Here is a 17,103-nt window from a genome sequence, read left to right on the forward strand (position 1 = left end):
GGACTAGCTTTCCATGGGAGTTTGGAATATACGAAAATTGAGGTTTGACATGGGGCGCCATCTCCATTTGAACTTGGAATACTAACCTCAGCATAAAACTAGAGCTGCGCGTGGGACGAAAAGAAAACAAAGATTTTTTCTGTAATCAGACATTTAGCTCGAATAGCTTTTAGCAAGGTGACACGGGCACAGGGTACACCGTCGGCCGTGTGGAATGTGCTGTGGACGCAGGTAGGTATAATTAGTTGCTCTTGAGTACCGGGGAATAGACGCACAAGAGGCGCTCACTTTATTGTGCTTATTAATGGGAAATTCAACAGTAAGCTCTGAATTAAGTCACCCCTGTACATGTCCTGTTTGTTTTTTTGCTGATGTCACATTGATCCTCATAACAAACCCATGTGTTTGACTTGAAACCATAGAGAAACTACGAAGGGACACGACCACCGCAAAACTGGCCCACGATAACTATTTCCACGGTATTTTGCTCCTGACTCATAGAGCATCGTCAAATTCGTTTACGCAAACGGTGTATTGTCACAGTAATTGAGTATCGACAACGTAAGCGGCTTTCCCATGGGCTTTTCTTTCCTGTCGACTCGATGCATAACAAACCCATCCAGAGCGAGGCCATGCGAGGCGCTGACCCGGCAAACCCGGAGGAGCACTGAAGCGACTGAAGCGCCCCCGTAGACCCTGTGTCCAAGAGCATGCTTAACGCCCTCTGTCACGGCAGGCCTGGCACGTTTAAGCCTAATCTGTGTGCGGCTTTTATTATGGAAACATAGAAGTGTGCGTAAAATAGAAATAATAATATGTTGTTCTTGACATTACAAGTTTAAGGGCGACGATGATTATGTCGTTATACATATCAAGGTGTCCTCCGTGCTCAAGGGTGAGGAACGTCGCCTAGAGTGCTAGGAAAGTACTGAGGCCGTCTGTGGCCCGGCATGCATCAATAGAATACCATCTTTCGAATTACGTGCTTATTTCCTCGATGCTCTTAAGCCCTACTTTCGCAAGGACTATCAGGCATACAGAATTTGTTGCATCGTGTTATAATCTTTCTTATAAAAGTGACGCTGTCCTCATAAATGCAGCACAGAAACAGGTGTCATTTCATTGTCGCGATTTGTTGATGCCGGCTGGCTACAATCAATGAATGACCTGAAACGCTGGTCACGACACGAGACATATTATGTTATTATTATATGCGTTTTCTTGACGTGTATGTGGTGATGACATGCGACTGGTTACTTAATGTCATGCGCAACGCGTTAACGAATCCTAACATTAAGCGATTTTAGTATAAGCGAATGCAGCAGTCTCGCTACTGTGCAACCCGCGGCATGCGCACATCTGAAATTGCAGTGGGCACTTGACGATTTGCGCCTTACAAGGGCAGCAGTGATTCTTTGCACGCGAGCGACATTACTTTCCACACCGTTAAGGGCGTTGTCGCCAACTTGTTGCGTTACATTTGTATGAGTGTTGACCACCAAGGCCCGTGGCGCAGTTATGCGCGTGTGTTGTGCATTCGGTGCCTTGCAGGGGTGCCATGTTGCCAGCGTTTACTGAAGAGCGTGATGAAAAATGGGTGGGAGCCTCTCGTGCTGTTCGGCGCCGAGCCCCAGGCCCCACCGTAAGAAGGACAGTGCCGACCCTCCTCACTCCGAGGAGAGTGCCTCAAATCTGCAGCACATCAGTGAAAGGGAACCTGAAGGTCAGCATTTTGCACCCCTAGACCTGTTACATGCGAAAGCTATGTAGTAAAAGCGGTATCATAAATATGACAACACATTGGAAGAACTGCATTGCAAGCTGGGTGGAAATGAGTGCATCATTACGGACAGAGCTCCAGATAATTAGAGATGTTTGCAGTAACGGCCAAGAAAGTTGTTGCCAAGTGCTTCAGATTGCTGGGAAATTTGAGGTGCATTTTATTGTCATAGCAGCAGGGAGAGAAAGTCTAGTACATTAAAAGGATAGATGTTAGTTTAAATGCTTGTGTTCATAAGAAGCACTTGTTTCCAATTGTGTGTGCGATCGATTTCTTGAAATGTGCTTGAGGTGCGTGTGGCTCAACTTGGAGGCATCATGGATTGCTTGCTTCGTTCATATAATCTCTATTTGGCAGCTATTCATTGTGCCTGTAACGACAATGCCGCAGCATTGTTGTGGGTGCTCCAATGAGTCACTACTAGCGTAATCGGAGGAACTGCTACTGTGTGCATAGCACTAAACATTGCATCATGAAGTGTAGTAGTTAGTGGTAATGATACTGGTGCGAAATGCAGGCTTGCTGGAACTAGACTGTTTGTATTAATTTATACATTTTAATTGATCATTAGCATTAGAAAAATATTTGCATAGCTCTGCAGATTGTGCATTCCTGCCTTTCGAGACAGTTTGTACCCTCAAGCTGGTACTAACCTTGTACTGTGAAGTTTGGATGTGTTAAAGTATCATAGCATATGGGAAAGCAGCTCATACTTAAAAAATAAAGTATTTTGTAACTTATATCCAGACATATTTGTGTATTGCAGCTGAAAAGCATTTGGATGCTATGTTAATATTTATGGTGCTTGATTCTGCACCAAATGTTTATAACAGTGACCTGTTCAGCGGTACCTTATTATGGTCCATTTCTTACAGATATTTTTATACAGATGCAGTGTACAAGCTGGTTTCTTTCTTTTCGTTTTTTTTTTCTTTCAGATTTTGATCAGGACCCTTCAACACACCCAACAGCTGGCCCACTTTTTATGCAGAGATCAAAAAGTGATGTCAGAAGTATGAATGCGATTACTATTTTCTCAGTAACTGTTTTTTGGTCATGTGTGTGTGTTGAACTGGGTAACCTTTTCTCTAATTCATCATGCTTGTTTTTTCTAGATTGCAAGGAGAAGAGAAGAAGTCAAATTAACGTATGTATCCACTGGTAACATTAGTGCTCAGTACTTCTACTAATTTGCTTGCTCAACATATGTCCTTAAAGGAAAGAAACAAATTATTACAGTGCTATTTTTTAGAGTTTAGAGCATCAGTTTGCTCTTTGCTGGAACTTCAGCAAAGAGGATGCTGGTACATTGGTTTCAAAACAGACATTTTTTTAGGTCATGTGACTGAAAAGAAGATATGCTGGAAAAAAATTGCTGCTTCTAATAGCACTTTGGTTCATTCAGCTTTATAGATTTCTAAATAGCAAGCATGAGTCATGAACTTTTTATAGTAAAAATATTGTTGAAAGTTTTCAGCAGCTGATGATTGCAAGATTGTTGAGGATTGCTGTTAAAGACCAACTGCAACAAAATCTTGGCCCACGCAAAAAGCCCAGTTCCAGATTGTGCAAATTTAGATCGGCCTCCGTGTTAAATCTTACATTTGAAATATGAACGGATGCGTTGCAGAAAGTTTGCAAAAGTAAATAATACTGGGAAAAAAAGAAATGTCGCCATTATTGACCCCCGGAAGTGCTCATGATTCTAATCGCGCCTCCACAGCATGACCCGAGGTTAGGCTTCAGCTGCAGCGTGCTGAAAAATCTTGGTGGCGAAGTACTGGGACTTCAGTCATACCACTAACCACCAGGTGCTCTTGTTGTCTGGTTAGGTGCTGTTTAAAGGCTGCTAATAAGAAAATTAGACACTTGCCAGCTGGGCAGTTTTGCCATGATTATTTTAGTATATATGCTACTTGTTTATTACCAATTTAACGTAAGTGAAGTTTCGTTGCAGTTGGCCTTTAATGTCTGCAGTTACAGCTGGTCTGGTAAATGGAAGTTGCAGATGGCTGACAGTATTTTTTCGCTGGTAATATTTAATGCAGCCCTCTGTATTCGTGAGGTGCAGTTTAGGAGCTGCCTCATGTTTTGTTGAATGCTGTATAAAAAAATGTCTTTCTTGGTCTCTCTATACCTTCTGTGGAACAAGTTTTTGTGTTCTGTGAACGTGGCCAGTATTGTACAATTTAACTGCTTTTTCATTGCTATTGTGTTTGGGTGCAGGTGCATTCTCTTGGACTACATTTTTTTGGGGGGGGCCCACAAGGCACAGTCTGAGGGGTACCACCTTTGAGGGCTCAGGACTCGTTTAAATATTGGGATTCTTTAATGTGGTCTGATGTGATCGTATATGGATCTTACTGGTGTCCATGGTGGTGCTTGTAATGGCAAACCTTTGTTTTCATGGTCATGACTTATTTCACACTTGAGATAAACATAAAAGTTTTATCTCTTGAGTGGACTGCTCTAGGGTTCTGTAGAGACACTGTAAGTAAGGTATATAATACTGCAAACATTAGTGCAACATCTGTCAGCCAGTGCAAGAAATTATTCAGCCGTCAATAGGCAGAGCAAACTCTGTAACAGCTGGAGAGTGTTGATGCTGGTTTTGCTAGTCTCCCATCGACCATATTAAAATTCCATAATCTCATATCTCCAGGCTTCCTGTTATTAGTAGCAGCCAAACAATCATTTGAGCATGCAACACAATTGCCTCACCAACGTTGTCCATGCGAGGGTCTAACTACTGAACCACCATCTTTATCATCACAAGGCGTGAACCTTTGTGTGCTTGTTAAACACGGCTGCCACGTGTCAAACTACTTGGAAAATGAAAGATTCTTAGACTATGTTGTAGCCCTTAAGGGTACCAGGAGCCCTGAAATTAGGCGCAGTGCTCGCAAGTCGATCGTGGCCCACGTTCACCAACCATGGTAAATAAACAAAATGCTGAGACATTTTATAGCTGTAAGTATCCGCCCGACCTTGTTGTATTTTATAATGGAACTCGTGCCATAGTCGGCACGCATGTGGATCGGTGAGGAACAGTTATCTCATTCCTTACTATATTCAGAAGGGCCTTTCTTTGAAGGCTTTATTATTGACTTTTATTGAATATATGATCATGGTTATAAAATTTTATATATAGAAATAAATCTGAAAAACAATATTTCCAAAGATATTTCCGAAGTACAGGAAATGCTTACAATTTTACACTAAAAGAAAAGATATGGATGCATGGAACATGAGCCAACGCACATGTTCGAATCAATGTGAAGCAAAGCTTTTGTGAAGTGACTAATGAAATGCTATAGATTTGCCCATTTCATTCCTGTGCCTTTTGGGTAATGGAAACGCCTATGCATGTGCTTTCATGCACCTGTGCTACGCAATGCGACAAATCTTACATTGGCTAATATTTCTTCATTTCTTGTTTATTTTAAATTTACTGGCCACTTCATGGCCGATGCTCGTTGTGGGTATGTGCCATTGTATGGAAATCATTATCATCATAATCAACATGCAGACATGCTCTCTGGCAGATCCCCTGGTATGGGTATGTTCTATAGTTAGTATGGAAATCGTAATCATTGACAGGACGTGGTGATAATTTCAAAGGGCTAGTTGGTGGCATGATTTGTGCTGCCTGCTTCTTGGCCAGTCCCTTCAATGTAGGTATGTGCCATAGTGAGGAAATGATAATCATCATCAACATGTGGCGATTATCTCAAAGTGCTAGTTGGTGTTGGAATACCAGAAGTAGAAGTATACATGCGATTGTGGCCTAATGGTTAGAGCATCGGGCTGCTGCTCGGCGGGGCTGAGGTTCGAATCATGCCACTGGACGCTGCTGTTGTTATTTTTCTAAGGGTAAAGAGGACTCTACTTGGTGAGAACCTGACCAGCAACCGACCGTCACACCAACTGACCCAGGTGAAACCATGGGATAGCAGGCAAAGAAAAAAAGATTATGAAATATACAAAAGGTTTCCACCTTTATTGCCCACAGTACATGAAAGTAAATATTCTAGCTTATCTGGAATGTGAGCAACAAGAAATATTTTCTGCCTAGTGGAAACTGATTCTTTTTGATAGGTGTCACAGAGTTGGGCAAAACATAACACTCCGCTGGGGTCATGGTACCGAATCTGCTAAATGCTGTACAGATGGTGTAAGACTTTAATATTTCCAACATTGCTACAGCACCTTAGATGGCAGAAAAATCAGCGAGTCATCAACAGGCAAAAAACAAAACTCGCTGCCAAACAGCTGACGACATTGCGGGCTGGTTTTGCAGATTTATATTGTCCTAAATAAGCTCCTATGATCTGACACCATATTCAGACTCGCTGCTGCTTGTAGCATCCAAGCAATCATCTGAAGACGCATCAGAATTGCAAGGGCAGCATCATTCTTGTGAAGGCTCGGCGCTCGCCTGCCGGAGTGTGATTACTGGTTGCGTACCTTTTCATGCTTGCTAAAGATTGCCTCCGTATGGCAGGAAATTAAACTACTCGGACAACAAAAGTCTACTCTTTAGACATTGTAGATTACACAGCAGGTTCAGGAACCAGGAGCCTTGAAATCGGACACTATGTTTTAGAGTTGCCTGTGACCCATGTTCAGTGTTCGTGGTAAGCAGATAGTTACTGTAATTAAACAAAAGTGCAGTTCATTTTGTGTCACCATTATTTTTGTTGGATATTACAGTGTACCAAAGGTACTCTTTGTTGCTGTACACTTGGTTTCCATTGATGTTTGAGTTCTTAGGTTGTTGTAGGCATCTCTGGTGAAAGGACCTATTTTGTTCAGACAAATTTTGTTCAGAAAATTGTGTTTTGCTATCATTCCTTATGCTGAACTGTTAATAAACACAAGTTAGCAAGTTGTTTGCCCTATTTAAACTAAAAAGGAATTGGATTTTGAAAAAACAAGCACTGTGTTTGTCTAAGGTCATTTATTGATTTGTCATTTTGAATATTGTATATGTTAAAGGTGCACTGCAACACTTCTTGAGCACAGTAAGAAAATGTTAGCGATCCATAGGTAATGCTGCCTTGAAGATGTGGATCAAATACATACCTGCAAACATTTACAATTTTATCGTAAAACACCAGATATTTAGAGCTTGTTTGTGATTGTGTTATTGACACCAATAAATTTAATATTTTTTTATTTGCCTCCAGTTTAGGGCAAAACTAACTTCAAAAGAGAACAGTTGCTCATAAATTTCTAAGAGCCTGATTTTTTGGACCCGCTCAATTATTTGTATTTGCCTGCAACAGCACTGCTCGCTCATCGTAATAATGTAAAATGGGAACTGAAATTTCAGCTGCTGTTTTGGAGTATTTAGTAAAATTCATAAACATTTGGGTTTGTGGCGCACAATTTTTACTGCAATTATGAAGGAGAGTGCATTTGCACAGAGTCCTGTAAAACAGTCTGAATTTTTAATAAGCAGTCAACATCTTAGGTGAACAATGCCAGATTTTTAGCATTTTTTGGCTTCCACTATACTACAGCTATACAAATTTTAAGGCTGGTAGGTTTGCATATATCCTGCTGCATGTAGCGAGCCCACAGCCTTGCATAGAAGAATGCTGCCTTTCTCCTGCAGCTTTTGAGGCTCCCTTTATTATGCCCTGCCTATGATATCAGAGACCTGAGACATCAACTATGGTGTGGTAATTCATGAGTTACTCCACATGTTCACATTCCTCCAATTTTCCGGCAACTGGCCCATCCTGTCTCTGCTCCTTTGCCGCTCTCCTGCACCTTTTGTCAGATGCGCGCCTTTAAGGGTCACCATAAGTGTACCACCTAAAGAAGAAAAAGTAAGAAAGGAGCAGTGAGCAGAGTATTGCTATCATAGTTGCCTTAGTTGAGAGGAAACAAACAGGAAAATGTGAAAGTATACATTGTGCTATTTATATGTACAACATTATTAGATCTTTTTAAAAATTGCTGAAAGAACACTTTTATTGAAAGGTATCGCACTCACTCCAGTGTGTTCTCAGTTTTGAAGAAAAGGTGTTGCAGGGCCCCTAATGTTACTCAAAGTGGGCATGACAGCGTATGACAGCACATATCTTTGATTTATTTTAGTGTTCTTTTCTTCTCTATGTTTAAAAAGTGTTAAAGCCGAGTTAGTGCACTTGTAACTAAATTCACCAAGGTAAAAGCATTATGAAGGATGTTGTCCCTGGAAATAAATTTGGTTGTATCAAATGTCGTTATTTTTAAAGTTTGCCAGATGTATACTATCAGCTTTAGAAGTTACGAGGTGCAAAACATCCTATGAATACCTCCAAAGTTCGAACATTCAACCTGAAGTTAAGAGGTGCAGTCGGCACTAGTGTATGCGACCAGCTCTACATTCCACTGTTTCACAGGCTGTATGCTGAAACTGTGAAAGTTTTTTTGTTTATGTGTGTGTGTGTGTGTGTGTGTGTGTGTGTGTGTGTTATAAAACCTGCGCCACTAATATATTCAGAGTCAATATTGCTTTGTAGCAACCTGTACCTTCACCCGATTGTGTAAATTCATGTTGCAGCTGCAGGAGAAGGCCCCTCTGAAGAAGTCCAACTCGTGCTCAACCATCTACTTGGATGACAGTACTGTAAGCCAGCCCAACTTGCGCTGCACCATCAAGTGTGTCACGCTGGCCATCTACTACCATATCCGTGATCGGGGTGGCCAGCAGCGCACCATTGACATCTTTGATGAACGGCTGCACCCACTGAGCAAGGAGCCTCCAGAGATGCGTGACCCTGACCACCGGACCATTTACCGCTTTGTGCGCACCCTCTTCAATGCAGCCCAGCTGAGTGCAGAGTGTGCCATCATCACACTCGTGTACCTCGAGCGTCTGCTCACCTATGCTGAGATGGACATTTCTCCCTGCAGCTGGCGGCGGGTTGTCCTTGGTGCTGTTCTGCTTGCCTCCAAGGTGACCTCCTCATTCTTCTTTCCATCTGCACTGGTGGGCTTGATATTGGTTTTTCCATTTCTTGTTGCTTATGCTAAGTGACAACCAAGAATTCAGTAGAAGTTCCATCCAGAAAACTCCATTGCACCTGTTCTCTGTGCCTCCGCACTCCAAAATGTTATCAAGGAACATGTTTTGAAAGTAGTTTGTCTCCACCGTGACACCACTGAAATGAGCGAACCTAATTGGCTAGTGTATCTATACAAGTTCTCTTTAAGTTGGAAAGTGCTGTTTTCCATTGTATTTTTAGGTTGTCACCCACTGAAGTGAGCATTATGGAACTTTCCCCAGGTTGTGAAGTTTCCTTTCCTGTGTATGTAGCTCTTTTGCTCTGTTTATCACAGCAATGCAGCGAAAGACAAATACAAGGTGCAAAATGCTCATGACAGTCTCGCGAGTCAGGCACACATTTGCTGCTTCAAAACTTGGATGTCCTGTCATAGTTAGTGCTCCACCTTGTGGGAAAGCTGGCATAAATTGGTAGAGACACAAAAGTTTTGTTCCACCTTTTATGAATTTTGGTCAGTACTCCTTTAATAGATAAGAAAGTTACATATTCTTTCACTATCAATAGAGAGCTCATCTGGACACACGGCCTGAATAAATGACCACAGTGAAACACAGCATAGCCTCTGCCTGTTGCTTGCTGTACAGTGAAGTATGCCCATACCAAGAAGCCCAAGTATGTACCCTATGTGATATTGTAATGACATCTTCGGATGGTCGCTGTGATCCGCCAAATATGATCGGACCAATTCCAGATGCACTCTGGGTCCAAGTAGGAGATATCTTGTGCCAACCAAACAGCCGGTTGCTTTTCGAAGGAGTGAAAGGGCAGGAGCCGAAAGCTGAGTTGATCTTCCGGTAACATGTTCAGTGCCGCCGCCAGTTGCGTTTAGATGCGAAACATAACGGTGACGGTGGCATACATGAATGATAATCGTCTTTGGTTGATTATGACCAATGTAGGAAGTGAACAGAGGGACAGGAAAGAGCACTCTTTCCTATTCCTTCTCTCACTTTCTACGTCGGCCATCACGCTGCTAAGCAAAGATACCTCATTACCAAGATGCATTCTTCCACCTTTGTGATAATTGTCATCGTCACCTGGTAAGTAATAACTTTGTAATAGTGGTTAGACGGTAAAAAACGGTCACCAAAAAAAGCATAATGTACATGTGTCAATGTATTCATTAGTTCGTTATAACCTGTTTTGTTATAACAATGTTTGACATTAATGCTTACTGGTATTTGCTTGGAAGAGCATCGTTCACAAGTTTATATTTCAGAGTTGGTAGGCTTGTGCTATGTGCAGCGTCTGTTATGCCAAATTCGCATTGCACATACTATGTCTCATTGTATGCCTTCTTGTTTAATTGTTTTTGTTTGATCACCATTGTGATTTTCAGTCGCCATGTACAGTACACTTTTGATCACCCATTCAAACAGGAAGAGCTTTGTTGCTATTGCCGCAAACATTTTAGAAAATGCAGGTATTTTTTTTCGTGGTGCCAAGGCAAATGGCTTTCAAAGCACACCTATAGATTTAGAGGCAGGTGAAATAGCAAAGGACAAAGAATTGCAGTTGAAACTAATATTTACAGTACCTGCCCTTCCAGTTTGCCTCGTGTATTGTTTACAACTTTTGAGAGACGTTAGTTGCGAGCACTTGCTTTTAACCGTGTGTTTGAGAACTGGCTACAGAGGCACTACACCTTGCTGACAGAGGAAGAGCCCCGGCTAAACCACACTGGCCGCACCAATCATGCATTGCTAGGTGCATACATGGTCGGGTGCATGGAAAGGTCATTCCTTATAAATCCACCTTGTGACCTTTATGGAGGTGTTTCATTCAAATGGCAGTGCTTGGTAATGAGAAGAGGTCATTGCTGAGGAATAAAGTGGCTAGGTACCATGCAGATTGTGACAATGAGTGAGTATTCGTCACAAAATGAGGTCTTGAATGATGTGCAATGATGTAAAGGCTTAATAACTAGTAGGTGGGAAGGTACAAGGGATTTTATTTTATTGATGTTTCTCATGGTGTATTAACATTTGGGGAAACATTAAAACATTTTTGGACCTTTCACCACTTTCTGTGTATCAGTATAGATTCAAGTGAATGTGGTAATGCATGGCAGGTATTGAACTAAAAAGTCTTTGCATGCTTCATTAAAGCTTTGTCAGCTATCTGTACTGGTGTAAAATGACTTATTTTGAGCATCCAGTGCTAAACCTTTGTTGTTTTTTGACCGAAACAGTCACTTTTGTGACTTGACTGAAAGAACTAAACACAAGTCCTGTTACTATATAGTATTCACATGTAAAAGCTACACTTTTTTCCTTTAACTTCAGGTCTGAAGTTCTCTGGTGTGTCCCATGCATGAGTAAAAAGTAGAGGTGGGCAAATATCAACTTTTCAAATATGAATAGGAAGTATCAAATATTAAATTCAATAACCGATAGTGAAATGCAGATGCATATACTTACAGCAGGAATATATTTATTTCGATATGATTAGGTACCATGCTTGTACTGACTAGTGCAAAAAATGACATCCGGGACAAAGGATCAGTTTTATACACAAGATTACTAACTGTTATTAAAAAAAAGGAATAGCTTTTCAACAACTTCAGAGCCTGCTTGCAAACAAGCTTACCAACAAAGAATGGCTGCTGTATAACTAGCTTTACAACCATGCTAAGTGAATAGTTGCTAAAAAAATCTGAAGTTGTGGGGGGAAAAAAAAGAAAGCTGCTGAATTACTTGCGTGCCGTAAACGTAACGTAAAAGGGCCCATTGTAAGAAAACATAACAGGTTGTAGTGTAAGAGATAAAACTGCTGCAAGACAGCACCAATGATACTGCCAACCTCTCCTTTAATTGCATATCAATGAAAGGACACTTGCTACATGATTAGACTGCCAAAAACACTAAATGACAATCTACAAGCAAAAATTATAGGCTGTCATGTAGGCTTCTGCCACAAAACTAAAAATAAAGCTTGCGTTACCCATTTTGTTTCTGCATTGCTTTGAAAACTTTTGTTGTTGTGTCACTTTATAATTTGTGAGACTTTGTTTAGCTGACAGAGAACAGTAACCTGACTTTAACATACGGTTGTTGCAAAGTGTTTGTTAGTTTCAAATATTCAAGAATACCAAATAGTTCCTTCTTGAATACGAATATGAATATAGTTGGTGTGTTGTATTCAATTTTTATTTGAAACTTTAAATATTCATCGAACCCTGGTAAATAAATGTATACTAGTATCTGTTTTGAAAAAAATTATCTTCTTGCTACTGTATGCAACAATCTTGAGAAACCTTTATTTTAGTTTAATTTGTTATCACATTCATCATCGTTGGCACGTAATTAAAGAGCTGAAGCATTTGGTGTCTGGTCAACTGGGAGTGCTCTGTTCAAAGGTGAAGCTGTTTTCTCATGTCTCATTTCAACTTGGGACTTTGTACCATGCAAAAGGTTGGAATGAGAAAGTTACCAGAGTTTCACACTAAATTTGAACAGAGTGTTACAATAGTGCTTGCATACGTTTCAGCTGGCAAGTGAGTGACAAAGACCCACTGAAAATATGTACATAGGAAGCATGAAACATCTCTGTGCATGGTGTGTACCAGCACACACACTCGGGGTAGTTGCAGCTGCTGGAACTGCCCATGGAAAGCAGCACAAGTTGCACAAATGCATAAACGCAGAGGGGAAGTGCGATATTTTCAGCCGGGGTGAAAAAAATTTTGTGACAGTGCTGATGCTTTTATAGGCTCTGTTTACTAGACTGAACTGTAGAAGCAATAAACAGACTTGTAGCGACCGCCCGTCACTCCGCTGTTGCCTTGCTGTGGGGGTCATTGCCCCTTGCTCTTTATTGGAACTGAGGTGGCTGTCCGACAGGGGTGCCACCACTGCTACTCGGCGAACCTGCTATTACTCTCGAATAAAGCCAGTCGACTTTCTGTTCTCAACCTGTCAAAACGTGTATTACTTGCCTCCGCTAAACCGAGCTCAGAACAAGTGGTGACCCAGGAAATTTGTCTTTTTTTTTTTCGAACACTATCCATGGATGGCGCTGCTCCTGCTCCTGCTGACAGAGACGACGCTATGATCACGTCTCCTGTCGTTGCTGCAGAGCTTCAGCTTCCCAGCTTTTGGCCCAAGAATCCTCGAGTTAGGTTTATGCAAATAGAGGCCCGTTTTCAACACCAGCGCATCATCTCAGGGACAGCACGGTACCTCCACGTCGTCGCCACGCTACCCTTGCGAGCGGGTATGCCTTCGACCGCAGCATACGACGACCTGAAATGCACGATCCTGCAGCACCTCGAGCCATTGCAACAAAGTAGGCTTCAATAGCTTCTCTCTGAGGAACTTGGCGACCAACAACCGTCACAACTCTTGCACTGGTGCTTCAGTTGCTGGGTGGCCACTCTGCAAACCAGAGCCAGCTTCCAATTTTGCGCGAGCTCCTCTTGCAGTGCCTCCTGCAGTCCGCTCGCGTGGTGCTGGCAGGTTCGGACAAGACGAGTCTTGATCGGCTAACTGCACCCGCTGACCGCATATGTGAATGCTTGTCTGTGGCACAGCTACCTGTCGCCATTGTGAGAGTCTCAGAGCGAGGAGAATGACTCTCGCGCCTGGAGGAAACATGCGACCACCTTACCAGTGCACTGGAGAAGCTGACGACTGATGACAACATTGGCGACCAACTTGAGCGTAACCATTCCGCCTTCACAATCTTGCACCGCACCTAGAGACTCGTCGCGACAGTTGTGCTGGTACCATCGTCGTTTTCGTGAACAAGCAAGTCACTGCACTCAGCCCTGTTCATGGATGGGAAACGCACCGGCCAGTCGTTAATGGCAGCATATGATATTGGCCTTCGCGCGAGCCTCCTTGTCAACACCGGAACCGAGCTGTCTATCGTTCCCACCGTGGCCGCAGATCACCAACGCGGCAAGTTCACACCAACGCTGCACGTAGTGAACAACACTGCCATCATGTCGTCTGGGCTCCGGTCAATAACGCTAGACATGGGCACTTGCACAAATGGGTGTTTGTGATCACTGATGTCAGCTTTGCCATACTGGGAGCGGATTTCCTCAGCCATTTCAACCTAGATGCAAGTGTTTGCGATCAGCACCTAAAGGATAACGTCACATCCCTCCACATACTTGGTCTGCAGTCCAACCGCACCTCACCTCGCATCAGTACGTTTCGGTCGGTTTCAACGTACAAGGTACTTGCTGAGTACCCGCAACTCACGAAGACCCGAAACGATGGGCTGCCCTTGAAACACAAGGTGATACATCATATCACCACCACTGGTCCACCTCAGGGTGTCTACCAACTGGGAATTCTCAGGGATTTTGAGCAGTCTGGAAAAACTCAGCGAAAACTCAGGTAATTTGTGCCTCTATCAGGGAAGATTAGCTGCAATTTTATTGAAAGGGTCGAAAGTCGCCGTAATGATGGCTCGAGTAACAGACAGGAATTGCAATGAATCGTCTTTGATTGTTTGTCGTCGGCTGGATGAGTTGCCAGTGTACAGTCAATGACCGACTTTCCGGATTCCCGATAATTTGGAGGGCTTCGTGGCACAACCACGTACTCCATAGAGTCAATGTATGAGAACATCAGAAATTTCAAACGCAAGAACTCTTCGGCGTCAGATTTTCCAGAAGTTTTGCCATGACCGTAGGTCTGAAACGGCATTAATCAAAGCCACCACTGCTGCCATTTTTATTACCTCGCTGCCTCGAACCGGCGCTCTCGCACACAGATCCACTGGCAGCCGTAGCCACCACTGCGGCACCACTAGTCCTAGCTGTTTCGACGTTTGCTATGAAGCTTCTTGCCGTTGGATGCCATGTTTTTTATTGAAAGAATTCGCTGCTATCAGCAATGGCACGGACTCTGCCTTTGTGGTCGTTGCAATTGGCTTAGAAGCTTAAAAAGCATAATGCATTGCATAATGCCAGTTCCCGAAAGTCAACTTCGCCCCCGTACAGAAATGTTACTTGGTGAAGCATACTCAAAAGTATTGCAGTGAAGCATAACAAGTGTGGGAAGGGGATATTGCCATGGGATACAGTATGTATTCCTTAATTATACACGCATTCACCCAGTATTTCCTTTCACAGTACGAGCACCGATATGCCTAATATGTGTACCGACAGGCCTTGAGAGCGTTTTCGAATGTGCCTGTGGCGGTTTGAGCCCTTAAGGGCAGTAAATGACATGCATTTATTTTTTCCAACTGGCCAATTTTTCTGACATTTTCACGGCCCCTAGGGAGTTAGAAAAATAGGACGTGTACTGTGCAACTGACCAAGAAGTTGCTTTGAATAGTCCATGGGGCGAACGAGTGGCGGAAGGAGGTCAAGAACAGAAAGGACTTATGTATTGAGGAATCAACGGGAAAGGAAGCGTGCTGCCGCTGTTTTGAAGGAGCTTGTGCTGAAAAAACAGTGTTGACTGATGCCGAGATGCAGGTGTCCCTCATCCAAACCAAAATAAACTCTTTAGAGCAGTGAAACAACACGGAGGCGTTGTGCGCGAGCTGAGAGTATGTCAGGACAGTTGAGGTTGACTTACGAGCTGTTGAGAGAGAATCTCAATTGTGACAAAGTTCGGGCCTCATACCACTGAGCTGCTATCAGTTGATAGAAATAGCTCATATTCGAAAATATTTGCTTCTGTATGCATCTCCTTTTTATTCGTATTTGAGAATGTCCGACTCGATTTGCAATTTTTTCGAAGACATTTTATTTGCTGTGCATTTCACTAACCCCTCCCTTCTATTCTCTTTTTGAATAATATAAACACTACTCCTTGGTATTCAAATTGGATGAGGTCGTTTGCTTTAAATTTGGAAATGTCAACTTGGTAGACACCCTGCCACCTGTGGCCACGCGCCCATGGAGGCTCGCAGGACTGAGGTTGGAAGTCGCCCGCTTAGAGTTTGAACACATGCTTCAGCTCAGCGTTATTCGTCCTTCCGCCAGCAATTGGTCTTCACCTCTCCATCTGGTTCCAAAGCAGTACAGTAGTGAATGGTGGCCTTGTGGTGATTACCGAGCTTTGGATGCTGTCACTACTCGGATGATTATCCCCATCCCCCGTACATGACTTTAGCACTCGTCTCGCAGGAACCAAAACATACAGCAAGATCGGTTTGATGAGCGCATATTACCAAATTTCTGTCAAACCCGGCGACATTTCGAAGACAGCAATCACTACTCTATTTGGCCTATTTGAGTTTGTCCATATGCATTACGGTTTTAAGAATGCGGCGGCAACATTTCAAAGGTTCATGGACGAGGTTACGCGTGGACTCGCGTTCATTTTCGTCAACCTCAACGACATTCTCGTTGTAAGTCGCACAGATGAAGAGCACAAAGAGCGCCTTCACTTTCTATTTCAGTGACTTGATGAACATGGCCTGGTCCTAAAGCCCCAGAAATGCATTTTCGGAGTTGAAGCCCTGGATTTTCTCGGCCATCGCATTTCACCCCAAGGCACCAAGCCACTGGAATCACGGGTGCAGGCAATTGAGGACTTCCCCTCACCAACCTCTTTCCAAAAGTTTCGTGAGTTTCTGGGGCTCATAAATTTTCACAGGTGCTTCATACCATCCTGCGTGCAAGTTCTTCAGCCACTTATCGACCTGTTGCGTCGCAACTCCAAACAAATGCTTACGAACGCTCCTTCCAGGAAGCCAATAAGCGGTTGGCGACTGCGGTGTTGCCGATTCATCCACTGCCCGACGTGCCAACTCGCCTTATGGTAGGCGCCGTGCCGACCACAGCAGTGGGTGCAGTACTGCACCAACACGATGGCACAGACTGGAGGCCACTGGGCGTCTTCTCAAAGCACCTCAAACCTACAGCAGCTCACTGCAGCACCTTAGACAGGGAGAGTTGGCGATCTATTGCGCTGCCAAGCATTTAATTTTTTTGTGTTTTTTTCTTGAAGGCTGTTGCTTTTACGTTCAGACCGACCACAAGCCGTTAACCTTCGTTTTCAAGAACTACAGTTCCTCATGCTCAGAACGTGAGCATTGGCAACTTTCCTTTATCTCCAAGTTTTCTTCTACTGACATCTGCCGTATTTCTGGGACCGCAAAACAGGCAGCTGACGCACTGTTCGGTATTGGTGCTGTGCCTGCTGGCCCTGTGGATTTCCAAGCTCTAGCCTCCACCCAGCAAAACTACCCTTAGCTGTGCCAATTATGTGAAAAAGGCTCATCACTCCAGCTTGCAGAGGTGCCGCTTCCCTACACAACATTGGTCACATGCGACACATCACAGGCAGT

General features: G+C 43.3%; 1 protein-coding gene and 1 long non-coding RNA gene across 4 annotated transcripts in view; one reads left to right on the top strand and one right to left on the bottom strand.

Annotated features, from left to right (window-relative positions):
* Positions 1-31, bottom strand: part of LOC139054301 (uncharacterized) — a 22,919-nt gene extending 22,888 nt beyond the window's left edge. Inside the window, exon 1 of the long non-coding RNA XR_011511104.1 lies at positions 1-31. This exon is cut by the window's left edge and continues 293 nt beyond it. This is a non-coding gene — a long non-coding RNA (uncharacterized lncRNA).
* The window catches only part of CycY (cyclin Y), a 73,630-nt gene that overhangs the window by 36,140 nt on the left and 20,387 nt on the right, over positions 1-17,103 (top strand). The window contains exons 1-5 of one of the 3 annotated variants that reach the window (XM_065430943.2): positions 107-231; positions 1,552-1,723; positions 2,719-2,793; positions 2,896-2,927; positions 8,337-8,732. In XM_065430943.2, the coding sequence (XP_065287015.1) occupies positions 1,594-1,723; positions 2,719-2,793; positions 2,896-2,927; positions 8,337-8,732 (633 nt within the window). In that variant the 5' untranslated portion in view covers positions 107-231; positions 1,552-1,593. Of the gene's footprint in view, positions 1-106; positions 232-682; positions 896-1,551; positions 1,724-2,718; positions 2,794-2,895; positions 2,928-8,336; positions 8,733-17,103 lie in introns of those variants that run through there. The other 2 variants (XM_065430941.2, XM_065430942.2) reach the window with 2 other exon arrangements.

This window comes from Dermacentor albipictus, chromosome 1, assembly GCF_038994185.2.
Source record: "Dermacentor albipictus isolate Rhodes 1998 colony chromosome 1, USDA_Dalb.pri_finalv2, whole genome shotgun sequence".
Lineage (NCBI taxonomy): Eukaryota > Metazoa > Arthropoda > Arachnida > Ixodida > Ixodidae > Dermacentor > Dermacentor albipictus.